Genomic DNA, 25059 nt, shown 5'->3' with positions numbered 1-25059 from the left:
TTAGGCAGAAGTTCTTCCCTGTGAGGGTATTCAAGGCCACATTGGATGGGGTTTGAAGCAACCTGCTCTAGTGGATGGTGTCCCTGCCCATGGCAGGGGGCTGGGACTGGATGAGCTTTAAGGTCCTTTCCAACCCAAACCAGTCTGGGATTCTATGATTCTGTGATAAAAGTAGCTCTGTATCATTAAAAAACATGCAAAACCTGCATAGCAGATTTTTCTATTATGGGATATTTATTCTCATTTCAATCTTACTTCCTAATAAGTAAAAGCAGGAACAGCTTAATAATAAGCAGGAAAATCCATGGGGTGCACTCTGGACACAAACACATTTGCAGCATCACTTCCCAGTAGCAGCAGATGGGTGGAAGCAGCAAAGGGCAAGTGGCTCCATACAAAGCTGATGGGAGCTGGTTCCCACCCCACATGTGGCATGAGTGCCCTGAGCAGCACGGTGCCTTCAGCTGGCTGCAGGGTCAAACTTCGGAGCCCAAGCCCCAGGGCTGTGGAGCCCTGCTATGTGAAAGCACTTTTTAATGGGGTTATAATGGAACTCGTTAGTGTCTGCTGTTTTATTACGCAGGTTGAAAATTACCTATTAGTGTGAATGCATTCCATCTTCATGCTGATTGTTCATATGCTTCGCTAGGAGGGTCCAAACGCATTTATCTTAGAGCCACTGAGTATCTTTCATCCCTCTGGATCACAGAGCTACAGATAGAACAAGCCTATGGGACTGTCCATGAGCACTTACTGTGTTCTCATCCCCTTGCCCTCGCAGGAGAAGCAGAGAATTTGTTTCTCTGTCCGTGTGTTGTGCTTTTGTGCAGGGCCCCTTTCCCTAGAGCAGGGGTGTGAGCTTGGTGGTTAAAAACCTGGAGTAAGGAGAGGTTAAAAGCTGGATTAAAAAAGGAGAAACTGGGGATACTGAGGGCCAAGCAAGACCCAGAGATGCTCAAAGACGTTAGCAGCTGCCATCGAAGCATCTTTAGACCTCCAGGCCAGTGTCAAAGCATCCAGGCATCTGTGATAAATATGCAAGCCACGCTTCAGTCATGGAGAAATAAGCTGCTGTGCATGGAGCAAGGGAGGTGGGAGCTCCTGCCCAAATCACTGCTTGCCAGCGGAGTTTCCCTGGAGACTGCTTCCTTGGAGCCTGCGCGGCCAGCACAGGGCTGGGAGGCAGCACTCAGAGCTTGGTGTGAGCCAGGCGGGCCTGGGGACACATGTGGGACAAGGGATGCAGCGGAGAAGCAGGCTTGAGGGTGATGATTAGGTGCTTTCATTGAATTTGGGGAAGGCAAAGGTGGATTATTTACCAGTGAAACGTGCTGCGGAAAAGTGGTGACTTTTTTGCTGCTTCTCTGCAAGTTGTTGGACCTGAGGAGCAGAATATCCCAGTGCTGGAGATGTGGTCAGAGCAGGAGAAAATGAGTCCAGCAGAGGAGCACTGGGGTGTGTGGAGTTTGATAGACCCAGCTTCCCTTCAAGTGAAGGATGGGTGTTTGAGAGCTGGCCAGCCAAGGCAGTTTGATCCTGTGGCGGATCTGGAAAGCTTACACGGACATTTCCCTTTCTCCCCCTTTGCCCATGCATCTCTTTTCTATCACTGAAAGCTCTGCCAAGGTTTGGCCTGGCTGTCCACTGAGGCTCACCCACCTCCCTCCTGCCTGGCAGCTCCAGAGCCAGTTTGGCTCTCACCAGGGGCCCCATCCCACTCACATGGCAGGTGGAAGAGCATCCCAAAGGGACCAAGCAGCAGGAATGGGGAACAGGACAGGAAATCCATTGAGCTGCATGTCCCCCAGCTACAGACACCATCCTCAACCAGCAACAGGCTGTACTCCCCACTAAGGGCTCCTCAAGAGGGTGAAGGTGTGAGCATGGCTAGCAGGAAGGTGGCCCGAGCTGGTGGGAATTGTGTAGCCCCTGGGCTGTGCTTGTGAGGAGCAGATCATTGGGCTATATGCAGTACAGGATGTCGCTGGTGTTACTGTAATTCTGGTGTCAGAGCATCCTCTCTGGGTGTTCAGCCAGCCAGCCAGGACACTGGCCTGCTCTTCTGGAGTTATAAACTTCCTCTAAACTGTGACTGCAGCTCAGAAAGCCAGCTGTATCCTGGGCTGTGTCAAAAGGAACACGATCAGCAGGCTGAGGAAGGTGATTCTCCACTTCAGCTCTGCTCTCATGAGACTCCTCTGCAGTCCTGTATCCAGCTCTGTGGGCAACAACACAGGAGAGATGTGGAGCTGTTGGAGTGAGTCCAGAGGAGGGCATGGAGATGCTGAAAGGGCTGGAACAGCTCTGCTCTGGAGCCAGGCTGAGAGAGCTGGGCTGGGTCAGCCTGGAGAAGAGAAGGCTCCCGGGAGACCTAAGAGCAGCTCCAGTGCCTAAAGGGGATACAAGAAACCTGGAGAGGGGCTTTGGACAAGGGCCTGTAGGGACAGGCCAAGGGGAATGGCTTTAACCTGCCAGAGGGGAGACTGAGATGAGCTCTTAGGCAGAAGCTCTTCCCTGTGAGGGTGCTGAGGCGCTGGCACAGGGTGCTCAGAGAAGCTGTGGCTGCCCCATCCCTGGCAGTGTTCAAGGCCAGGCTGGACAGGGCTTGGAGCAAGCTGCTCTAGTGGAAGGTGTCCCTGCCCGTGGCAGGGGGTTGGAACTGGATGAGCTTTGAGGTCCTTTCCAACCCAAACCAGTCTGGGATTCTATGATTCCTTTTGTAATTTCACTGTCCAAATTCTTATATGTAATTTGGATGCAGCACACACTGGTGATCCCTGAGGTTGCAGCACTCAAGGGTTGGGTACCAAGGGACATGTGAGCAGCAATGGTCCCAGCAGAGCATCCTTGACAGCCTGAGACTCCCTCTGCAGACCTGCCAGACCCTTGACGCTGCTGCTTTTCCAAAAGGAGTGCTGAGCTTTGTCTGTCTCTCACCCTGTTCTTTCCTTCTAACAGCTCCGCTGGGAAATCAGCTTTTCATCCTTCGTGAACCAACATCTTTAGTGCCTTGTCACACTGCTGGGCTTTGGACATATGTATCCCCAGGGCTGCAGGACACACCAAGGGGCTCCCAAGTAAACCTTTCTGGTAAGAAGCAGAGTGGTATGGTCACTGGTAGAGGGAAAAGGCTGGGAGAGGCTTAATCAGAACAGAAAAAGCACCAAGGGCCACTGAGAACTGGAAGGGTTGCACTAAAACTGTATCAGCAGCGGAGTCTGCGTTTGAGAAGTGTGTTATAAATACAACCAGCGGGGTTTGGGCTCTCCGTCTTGATAGCTATAAGAAATAGGGGTCAAGTACCAAAGGTGTTAGCGGCGATGACGGGTGGGTGACATCCCATTGCCCATCCCACCAGCCTCAGATTTTAACCTCCTCGGATGGCGCCCCATGTGCTATGCCGGGCTGAGGACACCGGATGGGGTTTCCCCATGACAGAGTCATCTCCCTCGGTCACACACAGGCTCCTTTCCCGGTCCTTCCATTGGTTCGCTACCCCCGGGTGCGGGTACCCGAGGCCACTCTCATCCCTCTGCGCCGGGTTGATCCCGCAGCAACACCCCCGTTGCCCCCCCCCCCTCCACACCCCCCACCCCGTGTTTCTGTAGCAGCGCATCGCGGGGCTCTCCCCGACGGCAGCCCCGTGGTGAAGCCCAGCGGAGGGTGGGGGAACGGGAACGGGAAGGGGCCCGGTCCCCGGGGGGGCAGCGGGGCGCGGGGAGGTCCCCGTCGGGTGCGCGCAGATGGCGACGCAGGTGGAGGCGCTGCTGCCCGGCGCCCCTCTGCTGCCCGGCGAGGAGCGCGCCCTGGTGCTGAAGCCGCCGCAGGACGGCAGCCGGGAGAAGGGCGAGCCGCCCATGGGCCCCGACGGCGGCCTCGCGGCGCCGCGGCCGCCCAGCGCTAAGCAGCAGAAAGAGGAGAGCAACAACCAGGAGAAGGAGAGCCTGCTGAGGGCCGGCGGCGAGGCGGAGGACGGCGGCGAGGCGGGCGGAGCGGGACGCCGGGAGTTCATCGAGGCCCCGCCGCCCAAGGTGAACCCCTGGACGAAGAACGCCGCCGCGCCCGCGGTCAATGGGCAGTCGCCTCCAGGTGAGTGCCGGCGGTTGGAGCCGGGGAAACGGAGGAGTGTGTGTGTGTGTGTGTGTGTGTGTGTGGTGGGGGGGGAGGGTGGTTGGCTGCGCCGCCGACCGCGCCCCGGCCGGCCGCGCCATGCGGCACACGGTGTGGGGACGGCGCCTGCGGCCTGGCCGGGCAGCGGGGCCGCGGCCGGCGTGAGGGCAGCGCGGCGGGGTTCGGTTGGGGGGGGGGGGGTGCCGGTCGGTGGAAGTCGGAAGCGGCGGCGCCGTCCGTGGCCATGAGGCGAGGAGCGCGTGTGCGGGGGAGGGGAGCGCGGCCCGGGCAGCGGCCATGAGGCGGCGGAGGGCGGGGGGGGGACGGACCCGGGGCCTGTTGGCGGGCACGCGGTGCCCCCCCTTCCAGCTCCCAGCATTCCGCCGCAGCGCAACGTGGTCTCTTCTCTGGGCACGGCCAGCGAGCGGCTTCCCCCGGGAGCGGGGCCCGGCCCCGGTGGTGCCGCTGCTTCCCTTCACCGCGGCCTGGCGCTGCCCACGTGTGCGGCGGCTCGCCCCCGGCGCGCAGGCCTCGCCGCCTTTCTCTGCCGACTCATGGCGGCGGGGCCGGGGGCTGCGGCCGAGCACGGCTCTGCTCCGGCGCGCCCGTGCATTGGGTGTTGATGGTGGGGTCGGCAATGGAAACTGCATGGCTTGGGGAAGGGGGGGGGTACCCCTAAGTGGACGCTGGTCCTTTGCTTCCCCACGCGGCTCCAACGGTAGCGACGGGGCGACGCTGTCCAAATCGCGTTTGCAACCCTCTGCTGTCGTCAGCAGAGGCTGGAATTGCTGAGCACCATTTGCTGGGAAGTTGGGGTAGGTGCTGGAGGGCATCGCTCCTACCTGGCTCGAGTGAATCGGTGCAAAGAGGGGAAAACAGAAGTTTTCACTAGGGGCTTGTTTGGGAAGGAATCGGCGTTTTTCCTTCCTTCTTCTGTTAACTGTAAAATCGCGCTGCCAGATATGACATCAGATTCCCAGTTACTGTATGTGCTGGTGTTTTGCAAGAACTCTTACTGCCTAGCGTGATGATTCGTCAGAGGTGTCGATCTTTGGAAGAAGGACAGCTTGGCAGTTTCCACCTGGAAAGCTGTCACCTCAATAGGGAGTATAGAGGAGAAGTTAATTGTGTCAGTTAGAAGTCTGTGTTCAGATTGTTTCGGTTTGTCATTGTACGCACCACCATAAGCAAAGCCTAAGGAAATCCAGGGCAGCATTGCTGTCCACATCTGCTGTATGACACAAAACTGATCAAATCACTTCTTTGTGTGGAAGCTGCCCTCCATTGTGCTGCCTTTTTGAGTAAAAATCCTTAGAAATAAATGAAAACATGCAAAAACACGTAGTTAAATGTGCCTGTTTAAGGCTCATATCTAAGGTGCTTCCAGATTTGTTCCAGTGCTCATCGCAGAAGTGGGTGACTCTTCAAAGCAAGCAGAACAGTCTGCCCAGCATGAGGAAGGGGCCCTGCCAACTCTTGAGATGACTTTATGAGGGAGGGAGTGTGTCAGTAGCATGTCCACCCTGTGGTAGGGCAATGGCGTAATGCTGCAACACTCAGGAGTTTTCTTGGGTCCATCTCGATGTTCCTGAAGGTGTTTAAATAATGGAGTTGGTTAGTAGTATGTTTTGGGACGCTTGGAAGCTGTGACTGGATCCTGCCATGCCCCAGACGCTGCTACTTGGCTCTCTTCTCTTGGGGCATTGTTTCTTTTGCTACCTGTTGGTTAGCAAAAGGGAGAATGCATAAAACAAACACGGCTGGTGATCTCCCATGAGAGGCAGGTTGGCAGCTGACCTTGCCTGGTGGCCCTTCGCCCAAGAACCTTCTTGTACAGTTCACAGGCTCCCATTGGGTGTTCACTGCTTCAGGTAGAGGATTTGTTTTGGCAGATGCTTACAGAAACCAAGATCTGGAACTTGAGTTAGTGCGAAAGATGGTGCTGGTGAGGTGAGTTGTTGTGTTGCAGTGACCTCTGGGAGGATGGCCTAAAAAAAGTGAGTCCTTTGTACACTTGAAGTAAACTGAGAGCTTTTAAACTCCAGGAAGTCACTGCTGGATGCTTTTGGTTTTTCAGCAGAGCTTAGTAAACCATCCTCATGATCCAGCAGTGCTTGTGTGCTGGAGATGCTAAATGTTTCCAGCCCTCAGTGAGTGAGAAGACCAAGGAGCTTAGTATCTGTAAAGATAAAGGCCTGTTTTACAGGCTTTGAAAACCCTCTTTTTTTTAATAATGATTATTTAATTATAGACCCATAGAGCAGATTTTATGGACGAGACCTATTCCTTAGGTGTTCATCCTTTCTCTAATGGTCTGTGTTGGAACTGGTGCTTGAGCATTGAGCTCTGGCCCACAGAAAACACAGGCACCTTCAGGATCTTTATGAGTTTCTGCTGTGTCAGAATATGGATGGGGAAGAGCTTAACAAATCTACCTCTGGCTGTTCTGAGCTGTTTGAGTCTGCAGCTGGGGAAGTTGAATGCATTGGGGGCTGATGCAGGGACTGGGGAATTTGATGAGTTAGGGTTTATCTTCAGAAGCTGGTGTCTTGCCTAGTTGCTGTGGCGTTTACGCTCAAGGTTGTCAGTGAGGTCTGTAATTGGGTGTTTGAGTCAATGCTTCTGCTTTTTCAGGAAGGACTGTTGAAGCGAAGCCTCTCCTTGCTGCTTAACCCCTCCTTCCAAAAGCACAGCGGCGTGGCAGTTAAGTGGAGCAACTATTAGATCGAGTTAGACAACTGGTGCTGTTCAGCTGAGGCTCAGCTGGAGTGGCACAGCAGAAGATTTTCGTGCTGTCTTGACAAGATGTGTGTTACGTTTCTGTTTGTGTGTGTTTCAGAGTTGGGGTCCTTTGAGTGCTGAGAAAACTCGTGGTCTTGTCCTCTATGGCAAGGTTTGCACTGGACACTGCTTAGTGCTTGTGAGGGACGTTGGCAGAGCTGGTGATGATGCCTTGTGTTTACTCTCTAATGATCTAGGAATGAGGTCTGTCCTCTGTCCCTTGGTTGTTGCATGCTCTCTTCTTATCATGTAAATAAATGCAGCCAGCAGCCTGACTGGCGAAGGCATGATGGCAGCGTGTGTGTCTGCAGCAGCAGAGGAAACATCTTCTGGCAAAAACAGCTTTGCACTTTTTGGCTATAAACCAAATTCAAAGTATTTTCTCAGTTTTTTCTCTAGAGCAGAGTGGCTTGCAGTTAAGACAGCTCAACCTTCTGGAACATGTTGGACTGCTCCACTGTGCCCTGCACCAGGGCTGGTGCTGATGCAAGCGTTGGTGCAGGCAGGTGTTAACAGCACCCCGTTTTGAAAACCTGCTGGATTTAGTTCAAGAAACGTTGCATCAAGGCACTTGGCACTTCTTAATTTTTAAAGCCATTTATATCTTGGAAATAAGAACACTCCGTTTTAATGCCTAGCACTGTGATTGCTGAGCTTTGCCTGCGCTAACTTTTGTGTTCTCATTGCAAAGACTCAGCCAGGAGAAAATGGCATATTTCCTAGTGGAGATGCAGGAGGTGTTTTCATTTCTTGAGTAGAGTTTCTTGCTTGTCGTTTGGCAAATGCACTGGGTGGATAAGCAGTACTTTCCAGAAGGCACACCTTAGTTCCTAGCAGCAAGCACCAGAGGCTCGCTGACTATTGTTCAGTGAGAGCATGTGTTGCTTTATGGCAGAGCAGAGGCTGGGTTGGCTACCAGAACTGAGGAGAAAGCAGGGAAAGATGTGTTGTTGGCTCCTCACCCTTCACTGACTTAACTGCCCATAGGGCTTTCCTTGAAACCAGCCTTCAGTACAGGAGATAAGATGTATGGGAAGCTTATTTTACTTTTGGCATTTCTTTTCCTTCAGAATAGATGCGTGCATCTGCCTGCTTTGGGTATCCAGCTCGGTAGTGCTGCACACACCTATTTCCAAAGTGTTGGGCAATTCTAGCTCTGTCGTGGCATGTAATTGTGGAGCTCTCCTGGCTATTGCAACAGAGCTTCTATCGCAGCAGGAGTCCTTCCCCACACCCCTACTGCCCCAGGTTTCCTCTCTGAAATACTCTTTGGATCCCATACCTTGGGTTTGAGTAACTTCCCATCTTGTTGGGGAGGATGAGGGTAACTGGAACTCACTGCTCCAAAAAACTGTGAAGCTTAGTATTTTCCCTCCCCCACATACCTTTGCCCTTCAGCTTTGTGCTGGACCTTTGCCCTGTTCTGCACTGTTTGTTTCGGGAAGGCTGGGGAATGCAGTGCAGCTCCTGAGAGCTGACTCACTGGCCCTGGTTGCTTGGCTTCAACACTCGCTTCTGCTGTGACCTCCTGTTCCAGATTGCCAGGTCCAAGGCATCGCTGGAGGATTGTCACCAATCACCTCCTTACCCTCACACCTCTTCTTTTAAGCTGCTTATTACCTGTGATGCCATGGGGGTTTTCACCAGGGCTGCATCTGGGATCGCTGGCCTGAGCAGCAGAAGAACTTGGGTTATACATGAAGACAAATCAAGTGCAAAAAGCAGGGCTGGGAATGGGGGCACTGGGACTGCAGTGCTCTGGTCTCCCTCCCTAATTATGACACCTGATCTTTTTGCTGCATTCAAATAGTGTGAAATTATCCTGAGGGGAATGCCAAATGCCAGCTTGGATAGAGTTAGGTTACTCTTTGCATGCTTGACACTACTTTGGAACGAATCTCGAACACCACCTCAGTGGTAGTGCTTGTTTGGCTAAACAAGGACTATTTTGGTACAAAGCCGTGCTGTGCAGAGCAGGTTGAATGTTTTAATCCTTCAGTTACTACATCTGCAAATAGCAAGGGTTTAAAAAACCAAAGGATCTCAATGAAAACTGAAACATACTTGAATAGTGCCAGGGGATTGTGGTGGCCTTTATGGTGGTGCACCTCTTGGAGGAGCTCTGCTTTCACCTCAGTAACCAGGTGAATGGAGGTACATGGCCTTGCTGTAGATCCGGCAGATAACCGATAGAAGGCTTTTTGCTCTGCTCTTACTGTAAGTCCAGTTGGGGGTGGTGAGCTTTGTTCATTCCCAACCACAATATGCATTTACATTCTGGTCTTTAAAATGTTATTTATCCTCTGGTCATCTTGGCCCCCGAACCAATGCTGACTTCCTGCCAAGGTCTTAAGTCTCCATGCTGCTGGCTTTGTCAATCCCTGGCTTGCTGTGTGCGCAAGAGCTCAGGGAAAGAAGTGGTGCTGCCATGGTCATACCCGCTGGGCTCTTTCACGGTGATAATGCTGTCTAGGTAGAGCTTTGCATGGGCAAGAAGTCATGTCCTGGGCTTGGGTAAAGCTCTGGGTACTCTATGGATGTGGTCTCCGACATGGCCAGCTCTGCATGTCCTTTTCTTTACTTGAGACCATGCTTCAGTTCCAAACTCACTCTGCCAGGTCCAGGTCCTTGTTAGTGATCTCTGAGTGGAGTTGGGAGACTTACCCCTTTGCATTGAAACAACTGGCTAATCTGAATATCTAGTAGCAAATGATACAGCTACATGACTTGAGCGGGTCAGAGGAGAGGTAAAAGAAGGGCTTTGAAGAAGTTAATGCAGTGCTGTGAGAACTCAAAGCAGCTACTTGTGTATTTAGGCAACAGTAATTGGTGACCAGAACAAATGGGAACTGAATTTGGCCTTGAATAAATCAGTTACCAGACTCTGGGGAGAGTCCTGGGTCAGGGTCGGTCTGGGTTGCTTGGCTGGAAGGGGAAGTGGGTGTGCACATGGGGTAAAAACTGGCACAAAGCATTTGGTGAAAATAGGTTTGTTGATGGTAATCCTTATACTGCACACGGTACACCTCTCTTTTTCAGGAAGGGTTGTGGGAAGGGTGGTCAAGTCAAGTGGCAACATGTTTCTAAGCACAGGTTCATCCTGTAATTGCAGGTTCCCAGAAGATCCTCCTCACTGAACTTTTCTCTATCACAGTATGCATTGTGCTGTGGTTTAGGGGGGCTTCTGTGGACTGATTGTGTGTGGATTGCTTTTTCTGAGTAAATTAGCGTGTGATGTGTTGGTTTCAGCTCTTCTGGTTTCAGTATTGCACTGGGTTGATGGTGCTGGTTAAGCTGCTGGAGCCATCCTTAGCAAGTCATCCAGCCCAGCGTTGGTGTGACACTCGATCCAGAGCTTTTCCTGCAGCATTAGAGCTACGTGTGCTGGGGATATTCTGCTGTGACAAGCAAGGAGCAGGAGGAAGGGCTGTGAACTGGCTGATCTAATGCCTGCATTATCAGTGGTTTACCTTCAGTGTCCTTCTGGAGCAAAGCTGACTTAGGAGCAGCAGCTTGCCTCGACGCTTCTATGTGCTGCAGCACTGTACAGGCTTCAGCACTCTGTGTGGTTGTGATTTTATTTCTGTTCTTTTGGGTTTGAGTCATCCTGTTCCTTTATAGGTCAGAAGGGCTGGTAGACATCTCTGTTGTGGATAGCTTGGGGCTGACCATCTGTGGGAGATGACCGTGGTGGATGCTCTGGCACAGCAGGTCAGGTGGAAGCCTCCATTTGCTTTAGGAATGGCCAACAGAGGTGGTTTTTGGTGTGACTGAGGTGTCAGTGCTTCTCAGTGTGGCTCTGGTGGCACTTAGAGGTGACACAGGAGCCCTTGATGTAGGAAATGGCACTCTGGTTCTCTCCAGAGCACATGTGGCACAATGTGCTGGCGGGTGCAGCTTGCCTCAACCTGTGCTCCCGGGAAGTGCGTTCACTTCCTGCCGGGCACCACTTGAAGTGGCTGGGAGCAGGTCTGCAGTTTGCTGCTTTAGCAGGCAGAGCTGGCCCATGACCTGGCCACATGCCTGCAGGTGCTTCTCTCCATTTTTTACTCCCCAGAGTGGCCCAGGAAAAGCATCCCAGCTCCAGAAGGAAAGTCCTGGAGGAAAAGCATCTCTGGTGCCCTATGGCGTTACTTGTTTGGTCTCCATCAGGCTGTGCAGAGATCCCTTGGTGACGATGAGCACAATAGTCAGAGGGGGCAATGGGGAGAAACAGGGGCTCGCATGGGGCTTGTGAACCTCACGTGTCCTTGATACACATGCCAGAGTTGAACCGTGATTGGGAAGGTGGACGGAGGGACAGAAGTGTGCTGCGTGTCCTTCCCACTGCATGCCCCGGAGGGGCTGTGTAATCCCATGGGGGGCTGCACACATGTGGGAGCCCGGTGCTGCTCCACTCTTCCCTTCCCAGGTATGGGGGTACAGCCTTGGGGGGGGCGGAGGGAGGGAGCAGAGTCCATCCCCTGCACACTGCTGAGCACGTTTTTCCAGCTGAGCGGCAGCGTGTGCCGAGCTTCTGCAGAGTGACTCTGCAGTCTGCAGGGCATGGCTGCGTGCTGGAAGGGATCCGCCAGCAGGAGGGAGGGCGCAGGGGGGCTGCTTATCTCTTCTGCTTTCCTGGCAGTCACTTGAGTTTCTTGACTTGCCTGCTGGATGCACATGTGGAGGGAACAGAGGGGTTTCAGGGTGGGTAAGTTAGGTTGTAAGTAAGTCTGAAACAGAGAAAGAGGTGAGGTTTTTTCCTGACTAAATATGTGGGAAAACAAGTATGAAATTGGAAAAGCCACAAAAATGAAGAAAGGGTAGAGTTTTCCTGATGGGAAAGTAAGACAAAAGGTGTGTGGGGAGATTGATGTTTTACCTGCCTGGTAACTCGGAGGTGCTGCCAGAAAGTGGGTACATCACTAAATACTTAGTCTCTAAGCAGATTATTTGTAGTGTATTTTCAGCTTTCACACTAAATCATTCTGCTATTATTATTCTTCCTTGTTTTATAACTCTGCTTTTGAAAGCTTCTGGTCAGTGATGTAGATGAGTGATTCTCAATTTACCAAATGTTAGTTACCAGTGTATTTGCTTTGTGCACTTACAGATGATGAAGCTAGTGATGGAATGAAATAGCGAGAATAAGCAACACTCAGAGTGTGATAAGCCAACATTCATTTCACTTCATACAGGAAATTAATTTCTTCAGATTCTCCAAGGTCAGAGCTTCCATTTTTTGTATTAAATGTTGGAAGAGAAGCAGAGTTTATTCCTGCAGGGCACTTAGGATTCTCATGACAGTAATTTTATATCTTTACTGTAGCCCTTCCAAATCATCACAAAGTCCACATAGCTCAGGAGCAGTGTCTCTGTCAGCTATCCCAGCCTCACAAAACAAGCCTGCTGAAAATAGTATGCTTGACTGTAATAAATAGCAATGCTCTTGGCTTCATGTAGCACACAAAGAGAAGTGTAAAGGAGTGACTGAAGCACTTTACTACCTGTACCTCCAGACGGGCTCATGTTGACAAGTCAGATACAAGGCTCTGCAAGGAGGCAAGTAAAAGCGGAGTGAATAGTTAAGAGTGACACCAGTATGTGTGACGCTGACTGTAGCAGCAGATGCTGAAATGTGGAGTAACACATCCCCAAATTGTTCTTGAAAGTGAGCTGAGTGAAACAGAACTGGCAGGGTGTTTGTGCACAAGATCCCACCCAGCAAGACAGAAAAGCGAATCATGGAGGTGACTCCACCGTGTGCTCAGATGACAAAGCATGAGGCTTTGCTGGCTGTAATCGCATTAAGTTTCACTTCCCATCTTCCAGCTAAACCTTGAGAGCTGGGGGGAATACCTAATATAATCTAACACATCTTCCGAGTGCGCAGAAATCCTCTGCCATTGCAGAGGGTCTTGCACTGAGCTTAGCAAAAGGGGGACTGATTTGTTTTGGCTTCTCCATCCCAGGAACTCTTGTAGTGCCCCTGTTTTTCATTGGAGAACGACAGATAGGACACTTGCACGCTGTGCAGGGAATTTGCAGTAGGTGACCCATGTTTTTAAAATGAAAAATTAGTAAGTACAGCTGAGGATGATTTGGAAAAGAGGTGGCAGATGACAGACAGACAGCCCTCCTAACTTGAGCTGGAGCTGAAATCTGAGTTGGTGTAGTTATCAGCAGAGAAGTGGAACCAAGCGAAGATGGAGTTTGGAGAATGACTGGAAAAGCTGTGTGTTTGAAACCAACCAGATAACCTGGACCAGAGCAGAGGAACATCTCAGACTGTGAGTCTGATGATTTCTAATTCAGTTAAGGGATTTAATTATGTTGTCTTCACTGTGCTGCTTTGTGCATCCTACAGATCCCCTGCTTGGCCTGCTGCCTGCAGCCCTAAGGTGAAGAACACTTTGCAGTTTTTAGTTCCTGGGGTTTCTCACAGGGGTTTATGGCATCCCTGCCTGACATTACAGGGCAAGCCCTTGATACTGCTGCTTTTGAGGAGGTGGGGGAGATCCTCTTTCATGGAGAGGCTGGATTTCTGGCTACAGCAATGGAGAAGGATGTATCCTGCCTATTGCTTATTGAGCTGTCCTCAAGCATTGCTTTGCTGTGGTGTCTGGGCCTGCCTGCCCTTGATGTGCATGTGTTGCAGCACGGGGTGTGATAGCCCTGTCAGAAGGAAATGCCATCTTGTATTGGTTTCCATAGCGTGGGATCTAGTTGGCTTCTGGGCCACACCAAAGTGGTTCCTGGATTTCAACAAGAGTCTCCAAAACACCTTAATTTTGCTGGATCATTCCTGAAATTTTCTTGCTCATTCAATATCCAGTAGCTTAAAGGAAGGTGAATGTGATCATTGGGCCCAGACTCATGTAAGGATTGGCCTTCTGGAAGACTGGAGACTTCCAGCAGTGTCACTTCAGAGTTACTGCTGATTAAAGGATGTGAGAGGCAGAGAGGCTTCATGGGAACAGCAGTCAAGCTCTTTTAAGGTGCTTGTACTTTCTCTGCAGCTTTTTGTTGGGTGTGTGAATAGGAGTGTCAGGACTCATGCTTGGAGCGGCAGCTCTTTGCTGCTTCTCTGTTTCGGAGATGTGGGGAGAAGGGGTTAACAGGAGGGAACAACCAGTGTTTGTTCTCTCCAGTGCAAGCACTGATAAGTGCATGGGAGAAAAAACAGCAGTGACCTTACAGCTATTCCTTGTGTGCCTGCGCATACACGAGTGTTGGATTCACAGGACTGTCTGTTTGGAGAGCACTCGTGTTTTCTGGTCAGGCTGACCAGATGCATTCCCCAGAACCCTATCAGCACCTCTGGTGCTTGGACAAGAGACCTGAGCCCTCTTGCAAGTGGATCTCAGAAAGGTGCTTTTGCTGGGTGCAGCGCTGGTCCCGCTGGTGAGTGCGTATTCAAGCCTGAGTCACAGCCCCGTTTGGTCAGCTATGCTCCCCTTCTGTCTGGAGGAGAGCGAACATCAGCATTAAGGTACGGCAGTAGTTCAGTGTGTGGTGTGAAGTTAAACCTATCTCGCACAGATAATGCTTTGATTTTGGAGTAGGTGACTTGTTTTGTAGGGGTGTTCCTTTTGCAACTTGGTGATGCTGGAAGTCTTCATCCATTTTCTAGTACATGAAGTTAGCAGGGTCACCCCAGCTGAACTTCACCAAAACCACAGTTGTTCATACACTGAAAACCTATTTCAGGCATTTGTTTCCATGTGGTTTGTGGGAAATTGATGTTGGAGCTCACGCTGGCTGCAGCTCTTCAGGCAGTGTACACGATGAGGGTGTCTGAGGAGGAACCAAGCCTCTCCTCTAGGTGGAGAGCAGAAAATCACTTACCCCGGGGTCCAGTGGTCTGGATACCCTTGCAGAGAAACTGATTTGGGAGCTGATAATGCTACTGTGGCTTTTTATCTTTTTCTTGCCCTGACCTTATTGGTGTCTTAGCACCTGACCATACCAGGTTAGGGTTGATATGTTAGTTTCAAGCTTCAGCTTCTCTTTGAGGAGGTAAAAATACTTCTTATTACAGTAGCTGTTAAGAGGCATGAGAGGTTTTTGCTGGGACCTGGCAGCTTAGGGGGAGTTGGGGAAGATATGGGTGGCTCAGAGCTGGACCCTCCCTGAGCCTGCTCTACAGGTAACGAAGGAGGGGAGCAGGAAGCAAGCAAGATCTCATGAGGTATTTAATTGTCCATGCTAATCCTTGGGGTTTGGGGTTTCTTGCTTTGCTGCTTTTTCCTAGCAGACCTTGCCCCCTTCTCTGTTGAGCATTGCTTTGAAGAGGCTTGTCAAAGAGAGGTAAAGAGACCGAGAGACAAAGGTAACTGTCTCAGGAACCTGTGTGGGCACTGCCTTGGCCTCAGAGAGGGAGCCAGGGGATGGGTATTTGAGCTGAAACATTGCCCTGGGGCAGAGAAGAGATTCAAGCAGCGCTGGTATCTTTGCAGCAGACGCTGGACTCTGTAATTTGGACCTTTTCCCCACCTGTGCTGTTTGCACTGGGAGGATTGCCATCATAGCCAGAGGAGGAGAACTGAACCGTCCCCGCTGGGCAGCAGGTTGGGTTAGAGGAGAGATCCCCATCAATACTGCATCCACCAGCGCTTCCCTTCCCTGTCCCTCTCCTGGGCAGCCAGCACAGCCTTTGAGCCACTGCAACCAGGCTCTGGTCGCATCTCTGCCACTGAGTCCTCGCGTGACCTTGGAGAGGTCATTTTTGTGCTGACGTCCGAGTCTTTTGTCTGCAGAATGTGAAGGCTGATTCAGTTACAACTTCAGGACGAATCAGCTGGTGTCCTCCCCCAGCAGCCGAGGAGCCTGCTGTCATGTGTGCCAGTGCATGCAGAGGGGCAGCCCTTGCTCAGCACACCGGTGCAGTGGTACCAGTCAGTGTGCTTTGGTGACTGGTAGGTGACATAAAGCACACTGAGATTGTCCCCGTCCCTGTCCCCCCCCAGTTTGGATAGCAAAAGGGTAATTGCAGCTAGGGGGGAGCAGTGGGGCTCAGGAAGCCGGTTCCTCTGGCCCGGCCATGCTCGGCAGTTATGCCTGCGGGTTGCTGTAATAACGAGTCAGCACTTCTCTTGCGTCAGGGCTGATGAGCTGCTCTTCAGCCGCTGCCTCTCGGGTCCAAAGAGGAAGAAGCAGTGGTGGAGAAGGAGTGCTGCTGGCAGGGGAGCTGGTGGTGGAGGTCCCTTCTCAGGAGGGAGAAGGCAGGCTTCCTGTGAGGATGTTGGGGTTTGGCGCTGAAGCATGGCTGGTGGAGGAGCTGGGCTGGCAGTGTGCTTCTGCAGTGGAAGGGAGGTGTAGGCTCATAAATGGGGTGGCCTTTCTGGACCTGTCCCAGATACCTGAATAGCAGTGGTGGCCGGATAGCCCCTGGGGAAGGGGGTATGTGTGTGGATGCATCAGCTTTTCTCTTTAAATGCCCCATTTTAGCATATGGCTCCTCCTGTGTATAAAAATACCATTAGGCAAAAATTGGGATTCTGTATCCATCACCTACAAAAGGGACAAGTGCCCTCCATTTAGTTATGTCTCCTGGGCTTTTTGTGCAGCAAATCTGGGTATTGCTGTGCCACATCTACACCCTCATGTGACTGTCCTGAAGGGAATGCTCTGCACCCATCCCAACATCCTGCCAGCTGCAGCACACAGCCTTGACCTCCTCCTGCTCATTCCTTCCTCCACCCCCATTTGCTGATAACAGGGAGATTTGTGAGACGTGTTTTCCGCTGGGATGTTGTAGGCTGTATGGATAATGCACAGAGCTGAGGAGGGTGGTAAAGGGCTTGGGAAATACTTGGCTTGGCAGAGACTGGTGTTAAAATGAAGAGCTCACTGTTTCCTGTGACGATTCTAATACCTCTGTCCAGACACCATCTTTTTTGGGTTTGAGCCTATACTGAGAAGCAAAGTGTGTGCATGGAAGAAGAGGAAGGAAATATTAGACTATAGGGTCCAAGTTTTATGGGTCTTCCTTGTCTACATCACCATATTGTTACTCCTTGCTCTTTCCCATTTGGCTCTCTGGGGCTAGCTTGTATTGGCCCAGTGGGACAGGCTGGATTCAGCTGTATCGTCATCATCCTCAGCAGCATCTGGCCTGTATCAGGATACCTGACATCTGGGTGCCCTGGGGGGGAAGAGCAGTGTGTGTGGTGGGAGGAATCTGTGGGACTGCTGAGGCTTCTGCTTTCCACATTGGGACTTTACTTGAGCAAACCCCAGCCTGGTCTGTGTGCCTGGGTCCTTCATGTTTGATTTTTAACCTCAGTCCTGCAGTGTGCTAGACAGCCTCCTTGGAGAGCAGCCCTTTGCCCTGTGAGCCACATGCGTTTCTGCCTCATTCCTTACCAAGGTTTTCTTGGGAAAGGAAAGCTCTGCCTGATTTAGGCTCCTCTTGGGCACCTCAGGTGCTGCTCTCAATCGGCAGGCTAATTTCTAGTCTGTTGTGCTTGCAGGGGAAGGAGTTGTCCCAGAGGGTTGTTGTGCCTGGCAGTCCCTAACCAGCCCTACCTCATATGTGTCCTCTCAGCAGCCCTGTTTTTGAGAAGAGTAAGTCCTGCAGACATTGCTTTGTGCTTGTTGTCAGCAGTGGGGAAAGCTGCCTGCAAGCCCAGTACTCTGGTTCTCTGCTCTGGAGAGCTTGGAGTCAAAGCTGCATTAATCATAGGTGTGATGAGTTGGACAAACTCAATATCTTCCAAACAAGAGGGCTGAGGACTGGAGTCAAGCATCCTTCCTTGACAAGAGCTGCACTGGCAAAACCTGGAGGTGAATGTGAGCAGTATTTGCCCCTGGCATGGTCCTTGCATTCTACTGGTCTAAGCCACTGAGAAGTTTCCACTGCTTTTCTAGTGAATGTGGTGGCAAATGTGCTATCATTTTATTGTGGGTGAGCTCGAGAGAAGCCAGGTGAACCTTGCTGTGTGTAAGGGTATGATTGCCAAGACCTATAGCTCTTGGCTGACACAAAGGAATTCCTTTTGTCAGCCACTGTATTATTTTTACTCGATTTGGGGGGTTTTGGTAATAGCTGATTCAGGTAGCTAACCCAGACAGGTGAGGTATCAGTGCTTCCACCTTATTCCTCTGTGGAGAAGCTGTGCACAAGTTGCCCAAGTAGGGAAATTGCCCCACTGTTTAGGACCTGTTAGATTGAGTCCAGGGTGTTTGTACTCACTGTTGTAGAAGGTTGACCTCTTCAGCATCCATCACAGAAATACAAGGTGTTCAGATGCGCTCGGGTGATGTGCTGGTGGAGGATTGCAGTAGAACATGCAGTCTGCAAAGGATCCAGACTGGTGCTTGGATGCTTTTCTGGATGTGTTGGATTTTCCCTGGGATCACACCTTCAGCATGGCCACAGTGAATAATGGCAGAAGGAGTTTTGGTTACTTTTGTGTGTGTCCCTTTGTTTCTGCTGCTCATAGGTGGGATGAAAGCATCCCTGCCTGAGGATGTTTTGAATGCGGTGCACTGCCGAAGATGGAGAAATTAAAGTTATTTTGGTAGAGGCGTGTTTCTGCTGTTGCTGCATTGGCTGAGCCCTGGCCAGAGAGCACTGCCCTGTCCAAGGGGTAGGCCTTGCTGCAACTCTTGTGACTTTCCAGATGAATGTGTGTTTTGGGCAGCTGATAAGCCTGAGCCAGGGGCCTGCCCCTGTCCCAAGAGGACCTTGCCTTGCTGGCAGCCTCCCTTCCCCTCCTCTTCCAAGTTTCTTGAAGAAAATACAGTGTATTGCTCTCCCAGAAGTGTTGTTTTCATAGCTTCTAGGGAGCCTTTACCAGCAGTTTCTCCACATACGATGTCCTGTGTGCTCCTCAAAAGAAAAAATCTTTTCCTTTCTCAAAAGAATCTGATCCTTCCCAGCTACTTTATAAAAATATTCTCAGAAATAAATAGGGCCCATCAGGAGAAGAACCCACATCTCTTAACTGGAAAGAACTTGGGGGAGTGGAAAGGTTGAGTAATCTGTTTCAGGATCCCCTCTAGACTCCAGTAATGGGCTGTGCTTGCTGGTAGAGCCACCTGAGATGGCATGGGGAAGGTGCTCCCTCGGCTGATGTACTGGGGAGCAGGGCATCATTTGGGTGATTCTCTGGTACAGGAGCTGCATTGGAGCTGGGCACAGCTGTTGACGTCCCTTGTGGCTGCAAAAACCAAGAACCATCAGGAAAATGCTTGTTTTGCTTTTGCTTTGGCTGCCACTTCTGCTCCCTGGCTGGTCACTGTGGTAGATACTCTCTGTGCAGCTTTCCATTTGATAATGCTGGCTGGGGGAGCATGGGGGTGGCACCAGATAGCTCATTGTATGGATATTTGTACATCTGTACGAGCTTTTTATTGCCCACTGTCTGTTAGAAGCCAACGTAGAAAGTTACTTATTAGAGCAATACATGCAGGTAAACACAGCCTCCTTCAAAATCTTTCTCCCAACAAGTGGTTGAATTGAGGTGGGTTCCAAGCTCGATTGTTGTTTAACTTGGGATACTAAGAAAATACTTCCTCTGTTTAGCTAAAGCAAACAAATCAAGGAAGGAGGGACCTTTTAAATGATTCACACTCCAGCTGCAACCAGGACTGATTTTTTTTCTCTTTTTTTTCTCTTTTACAGATATATTCCCAGCTGACGGCCAGTCTGGTATGTATCAATTGCAAATGGAGCTCTTCAAACCTCCTTCTCCCCTGCGCTTCTCTTCCTGCAGAGTCAGCTCTATCCAGATTTAGAAGATTGCTACAGGAAAATGTAACAGATAGTAACTGGAAAAAACAAACCCAAAAAACCCAACCTTCCTCAGGAAAAAAAAAAAAACAAACCAAGAAAGTCCCTCATATTTGGCTATTCTTGTGGGCAGTGACATGGTTTATGCCTTCCCACAGTGATTGACTACAACTGCTGGAAGGTTACTTATCTTCCATGCATTGCAGTGTGGCAAGTTTGGGTCTCCAAGGTGAAAGAGCTTCAGAACTTGGCAGGCTTGATCATCATGCACAGCTGAAAACATTGATGTGTCAAGATGAATATGGAACTCAGAATTGCTCCTGTTTGTATGTTTGTTATGTACAGCTTGATGTGTCCATGAATCTGAAGATGTATGTTTGAATTTGCAATACTTCGGAAAGATGCAGACTTCCCCTTTGGCTTGTTCAGTCTGTGTGTTGCTGCTGAGCATCACTGTTAATGACAACTGAGATACACACTGCATTGCCATCAGTGCAGGATGAGAACTTCCTGGGCCCAGTAGTGTGTGCAGCCTGGCTGCATTGGTGGATTGGTGCCCTAGGTAGGGCAAGGAGGTCCCAAATTAGGGGTTATAGTATTTAAAAGCAAGGTATTGGTGATCTCAGTTTCTTGTCTTTCCCAAATTGCTGGAAGCTCTTCATTCAGGTGGATGTTGTTGACATGCCAAGACTGAAGGACAGGTTTGTTTTACCCAGTGATGCCAAGATCAGTCAGTAAGGTCCTGTTGTCTCAAACCTACAGTGCCTGGTTGGGATGTCCCAGAGCAAAAGATCTGGGAGTGGAGGTCAGTGCTTGGCTTGGACACATCGCTGTGTCCACCTCCTACTTGCATCTGTGGCTTTGCATGGAACCACATTTCCCCAGCTCACATGATAGTGAGGATAAATCGCTGCTGATTGTGGAGTATTGCGTGATGGGGATTTGGAGGTATGGAAATAGGTTCTGTTGTCTTAAAGCTGATTTCAGTAAAAGTAAATCCCTGGTTGTGAACAATCTGATGTGACATCTGAGACAGTGTAATTTGGTTTTGTGAACTGAACAGAGGGCTTAAAGCCGTGTGTATGTGTGTGTTTCCAGAGCTCTAGCTAGCTAACAAGGCCATGGTGCATAACTGGGTGCACTGGAGTGTTAACAGAAAATGCCTGTGTTAGAGGAGTAACCCCAGTAGTAACCCAACCCGTTCATAAGTCATGATTTTCTTGCTTTCAGAGCATGTGTGTGAGTGAAAAACTAAGACTGATTTTGAAGAAGTAAAGGTACATTCCCATGAGTCCAGTTCACAACAGGCTTTTCTCCACCCTGTTGAAGCTCTGCCTTCATTAGGTGTTGGGTTTTGTCTGCCTGTGCTTCAGACTCTTGAGGTATCCTTTGATTGGCACAACTCCCATCTTCTGCTCTCCAGCTGGTTAGGGACCTTCACTGCCTCCAGGGTGGGGCATGAGTGTGTGTTTGCAGCAGATAATAGCATTTCAGTGAGTGCATGTTGCGTGTCAATAGTGTTGCACAAAACATTACCTATGGAGCCTGGTTTGGGGAGTTTTTTTGACAGTTCGGTATTTTTAAGGAGATAAGTGAAAGCTTAAACAGGATTCCTTTAATGGTCGCTTCACAGGACACTGCAGAGTCTTTTCTTAGCCTTCTCCAGTAAAGCTGGTACCATGCTTTTTCTTTCCAGCTTATCTGGAAGCCTCATATCTCAAAACACAGTGAAGTGTGAAGGCAGCAGCCTTGCCTGGAGCATACCTGCCCCGAGCATCAGAGTTGTGCACTCCTGAGGCTGTTGGCTTTGACTCCCTCACCTCCCTTTCATCGCTGAGGTTGTTTAATGAGTTAGTTTGCTCATGTCTGTTTCTGCAAATCCCCAGGACTCCCATGTCTATGTCTGTGCCTACTTTTTAAGGTTAATCTTGTATAGCCAGGTGGGTCTGTGTGGCTGGTTTTGCCTCTTGGTGAGGAGTCCATTGTCCTTCCACCCAAGTGGTTAGCTTAGTGACTGAGGATGCTGAGCTGTGGTGACAGAGTTGGGACTTCTATGCATAGGTGGGGAGCCTGAGCCAAAACTCAGCCATTTTGTAGGCACAGTAGCTGTAGTGTGCCCCAAAGCATGTTCCTGCTTGTTTAGTGTATGGATGCTGGAGGCGTTCTGCCCTCAGCCTGGTGTCACGAGCCAGTGCTGTGGAGGTGGAAGAGCACCAGTGTTTGCATCCCAATTACCTAACAGCGTTTGGAAGTAAAACTGCTCTCAGAGAGGCATTTTGACTTCCTTCTGTCTAGTGCAGCAGTTCCTTGGTCTTCTCCCACATCCAGCAGTGTGGTGGCAGAGCAGAGGGATGGACTCTTTGACAGAGGAGGGCACGTCTCCACCTGGACCTCTGCACACGTGTTGGACCTGAACATTAACCCCTCTGCAAGGCTGCTCATGCTCTCCTGATGTTCTCTGCTTTCCAGGACTTCTTGCCACATGGTGTGCTGAAATTTGCTGCCTGCAATACTCTGCTTGCTTTAAATGGATCTCCTGCTAGCCTCAAGTGCTGTTCCGGTGCCCTCCTGGTATCCTGCTCTGCAGCCAGTCCTCCTCAGTGGTGGAAGATCTCAGCCTTTTTAGCCTCACCTCTTAAGGGGCTACCTCTGAGCAGTTTAATTGCTTTTCTCTGTGCATCTGTAGCACTGCTGTGCTCTTGTTGAAATGCAGAGACCAGAGCTAACTGCAGGGTGCCGCTGTGGATGAGCTGGTGTTCCATAGAGCAGCAAGTGATGCTCTTTGTTTGAAGAATTGTCCAAGTGGCCAAGGTCTTGAGTTATAAATGCTACTTTGAATGGAACGCTGTGAAGTTTTCCATACAGAGATGTGGGTGATGCTCCCACTGCAAGGAAGCTGTTTTTAAGCCTTTTTGTAAAGAAAAGGAGATGGATCTTTAAGTTAGGAGAGAAAGTGCCATGTTGCATTCCTGTAGCTGAGTACTCCTGACTCCTTTGGAAAGGCTTGCTCTGATTAGGGTTTTTTTACTGTTTCATACTGTGCATTGAGCAGGGGAGGCAGCCACCTACAGCACAGGAATTAGCTGGGTTGGAGAGAGTGGTTTATGCAGCAGGATCCATGTGATTGTGCACCCAGGAAGGAAGCTGGCAGCGTTTGTTGTATCCAAGTTATTTAGAAAAATCTTGAATTTCACTGGGTCTGCCTTAAGGTGGGCAGCATAAGTGATGATGCTGTATCTTGTGCTTGGAGAGCATGTCCTGAAATCAGCTCAGCTGAGGTACGGTGATGCTTAGGTAGCAGAAAAGGAGCCTTTCTGCCTGCTCTCAGAGACTGGGAGGGTTTTTGGTTCCTGTGCGGGTGTCACTGGATTCACCAACAGGAGGAGGCCCCCATACCTGTGCTTGAGTTTATTCAATCCAGGTAGCTTTGGGACTGTAGCCTTTCTTCAGCTCCTATATTGAGACACCCTGCTTAGCGGGTGACCTGGGTCTGGCCTCCCTAAATTCCTGGGAATGTTTGCAACACCAAATCTCTATTGCTTTCCCCTGTCCCAAGAGATGGAGCTGGGTTTCTGCCTGCTGCTGCTCAGTCTCTTTGCATTATACACAGTCGTGGAGGCACGTTTGCAGCTGACCTGGTGCAGGGTTCAAGGGTGAGGTGTAGCTGGCACTTTACGAGGAGCCATTGCACAGGGGACGCACTGGCCCTGCAGAGATCCCTCTGTAGAAGGAGCCCAAGTCAGCAACAGGAATCACGTTGGGAAGAACTAGAAATGATGTTATTTAAATTACATTACATTTCTAGAAGCCTGGCCTCTGTTGTCTTTGAGGTGCCAGGTTTTCCAGAAGCACATTTGCACCTTTGCCTTGTACAACCCCTTTCCCCTCCACTGGCACAGGCAGCAGGAGCTGCACAGACTTCTAGACAGTGCGAATGCTCAGCAGGAGGGACTCGTGGCAGGCGCTTGGCTCTCGATTTGTGTCTCTTCAGTGTGAAGTATTTACAGTGAGACGAACCAGATGCTTCCCAGGAAGGGTTTTGTCAGCTTCCAAGTCCCCAGATGCAGCTGCAGAAGAGGCTGACGGCCATTAAAGGGATCACAGCATTGGCTTCGGCTGCGACGTGGTGACCTCTTCTCACTGATGCCGTGGGCACCACCAGTTGTGCTGTCTCATCGGCCGCAGTGGGATGCGGGTGGAGAGCACCCCTCTGCTGATGACAAGAGATTAATGATGTCTGGTCCTCAGGCTCTTTTTTTTCTTCTTCTTTGAAGCTCTTCCACTGCAATGAGAGGGGGAGTGGGTGATGCTCTTGGCTTTTGTTGCTGCACGCTTTCGCTTCTAGGACCATCTCTCTGCAGCAGGAGGGTGTGTGACCACTGTGTGGCTGCCTTTGCTCCTTCTCCATTCTCAGCATGGCTGTGTCTGTCTCATTTGCCCAGCCGTGCTGTGGAGAGAAGGGTGAGCTGATCCAGGCAAGGCAAACTGCTATCCACAGCCACTTGCACAGAGGGGCCAGCAGCCGAAACATCACTGCTGAATGCTGCACCTCAGCTGGTCACACTGGTCAGGTTCCCAGTGTGCCTCCCACCTTCAAGATAAGGTGCAGGACCTTGGGCTGGGCCCTATTTGTTGCTCTTGGTGCTTATCAGCTTTTGCTGCTGACAAGGTGACCTGCTGTGCAGCACTAAGGATGGGAGGGAAGATCCCCCTGGCCCAGGCTGAACGCTAGCATGACCCCCTAGGGCAGCCCATCTGTGTGCATGCACACTGAACTCCCACTGTGCCGGGTGTTCTAGTCTCAGTCCTGGCTGGATGAGGGACTTCCTGGGTGCCATGGACGTAGGATCTGTGTAGGTGGCAGGTCAGCTTCTCCAAGTGGGAGGGTAAGGGAGGGACAAGCTTGCTAGGTCATCGTTTTTCCAACTAAATATAGTTGCCCGTGCTTTCATAAGGCTGGGATTTCTGCAACACGTGACTGCCTTATCCCTCTGGCCCACAGTCGGTCAGAGTAGGGGATCGTGTGTCTGAATGGGTAGTAATTAGCTGTTAACTAGCTTTTCATTAGAGCCTGGCAGAGCCCTGCAGGTGAGCAAGAACAGAGGAAACTCTGGTCCCTCCTGGAGGGTGGACACCCCCCTGTAATTTGCAAAGCAGTTGCCCCCAGAGGTGAGTGGATTGGGTTCTGCTGTGTTTTCTAGGAGTCTCAGTCCTGCCCTGCCTTGTGTGTCTGTCCTTGCTGTCCTGGAGTTCCTGCTCCTGTTGCCTCCCTCTTCCCCACCACTGCTTTTCTGTTTTGTAGGTCATGAACTACCAGCTGGTCCCTGAGCTGCCTTGGTTGGAGGAGAGCCTGACCCTCCAGCTCCTCCATGCTTTGGCATGCCCTGAGCCCCTGCAGCCTTGCCTGCAGTGCCTTTCCCAATGCCGAGGTGTCCTTGCTCTGCTTTGTT

At 50.8% G+C, this 25059-nt stretch overlaps 1 protein-coding gene across 2 annotated transcripts in view; it reads left to right on the top strand.

Annotated features, from left to right (window-relative positions):
• Positions 1-3691: 3691 nt before the first annotated feature.
• LARP1 (La ribonucleoprotein 1, translational regulator) overlaps positions 3692-25059 on the top strand; it is a 39954-nt gene continuing 18586 nt past the window's right edge. The window contains exons 1-2 of one of the 2 annotated variants that reach the window (XM_057412086.1): positions 3692-4089; positions 19502-19528. In XM_057412086.1, coding sequence (XP_057268069.1) covers positions 3744-4089; positions 19502-19528 — 373 coding nt within the window. In that variant the 5' untranslated portion in view covers positions 3692-3743. The remainder of the gene's footprint in view (positions 4090-19501; positions 19529-25059) is intronic. The other variant, XM_057412084.1, reaches the window with a different exon arrangement.

The sequence above is a fragment of the Pezoporus wallicus genome, unplaced genomic scaffold (genome assembly GCF_028554395.1).
Source record: "Pezoporus wallicus isolate ANWC-B61680 ecotype Strahan unplaced genomic scaffold, APGP_CSIRO_Pwel_v1 contig_6354, whole genome shotgun sequence".
NCBI lineage: Eukaryota > Metazoa > Chordata > Aves > Psittaciformes > Psittacidae > Pezoporus > Pezoporus wallicus.
The sequence above is the reverse complement of the archived record's forward strand: the minus strand, read 5'-3'. Positions and strand labels throughout refer to the sequence as shown.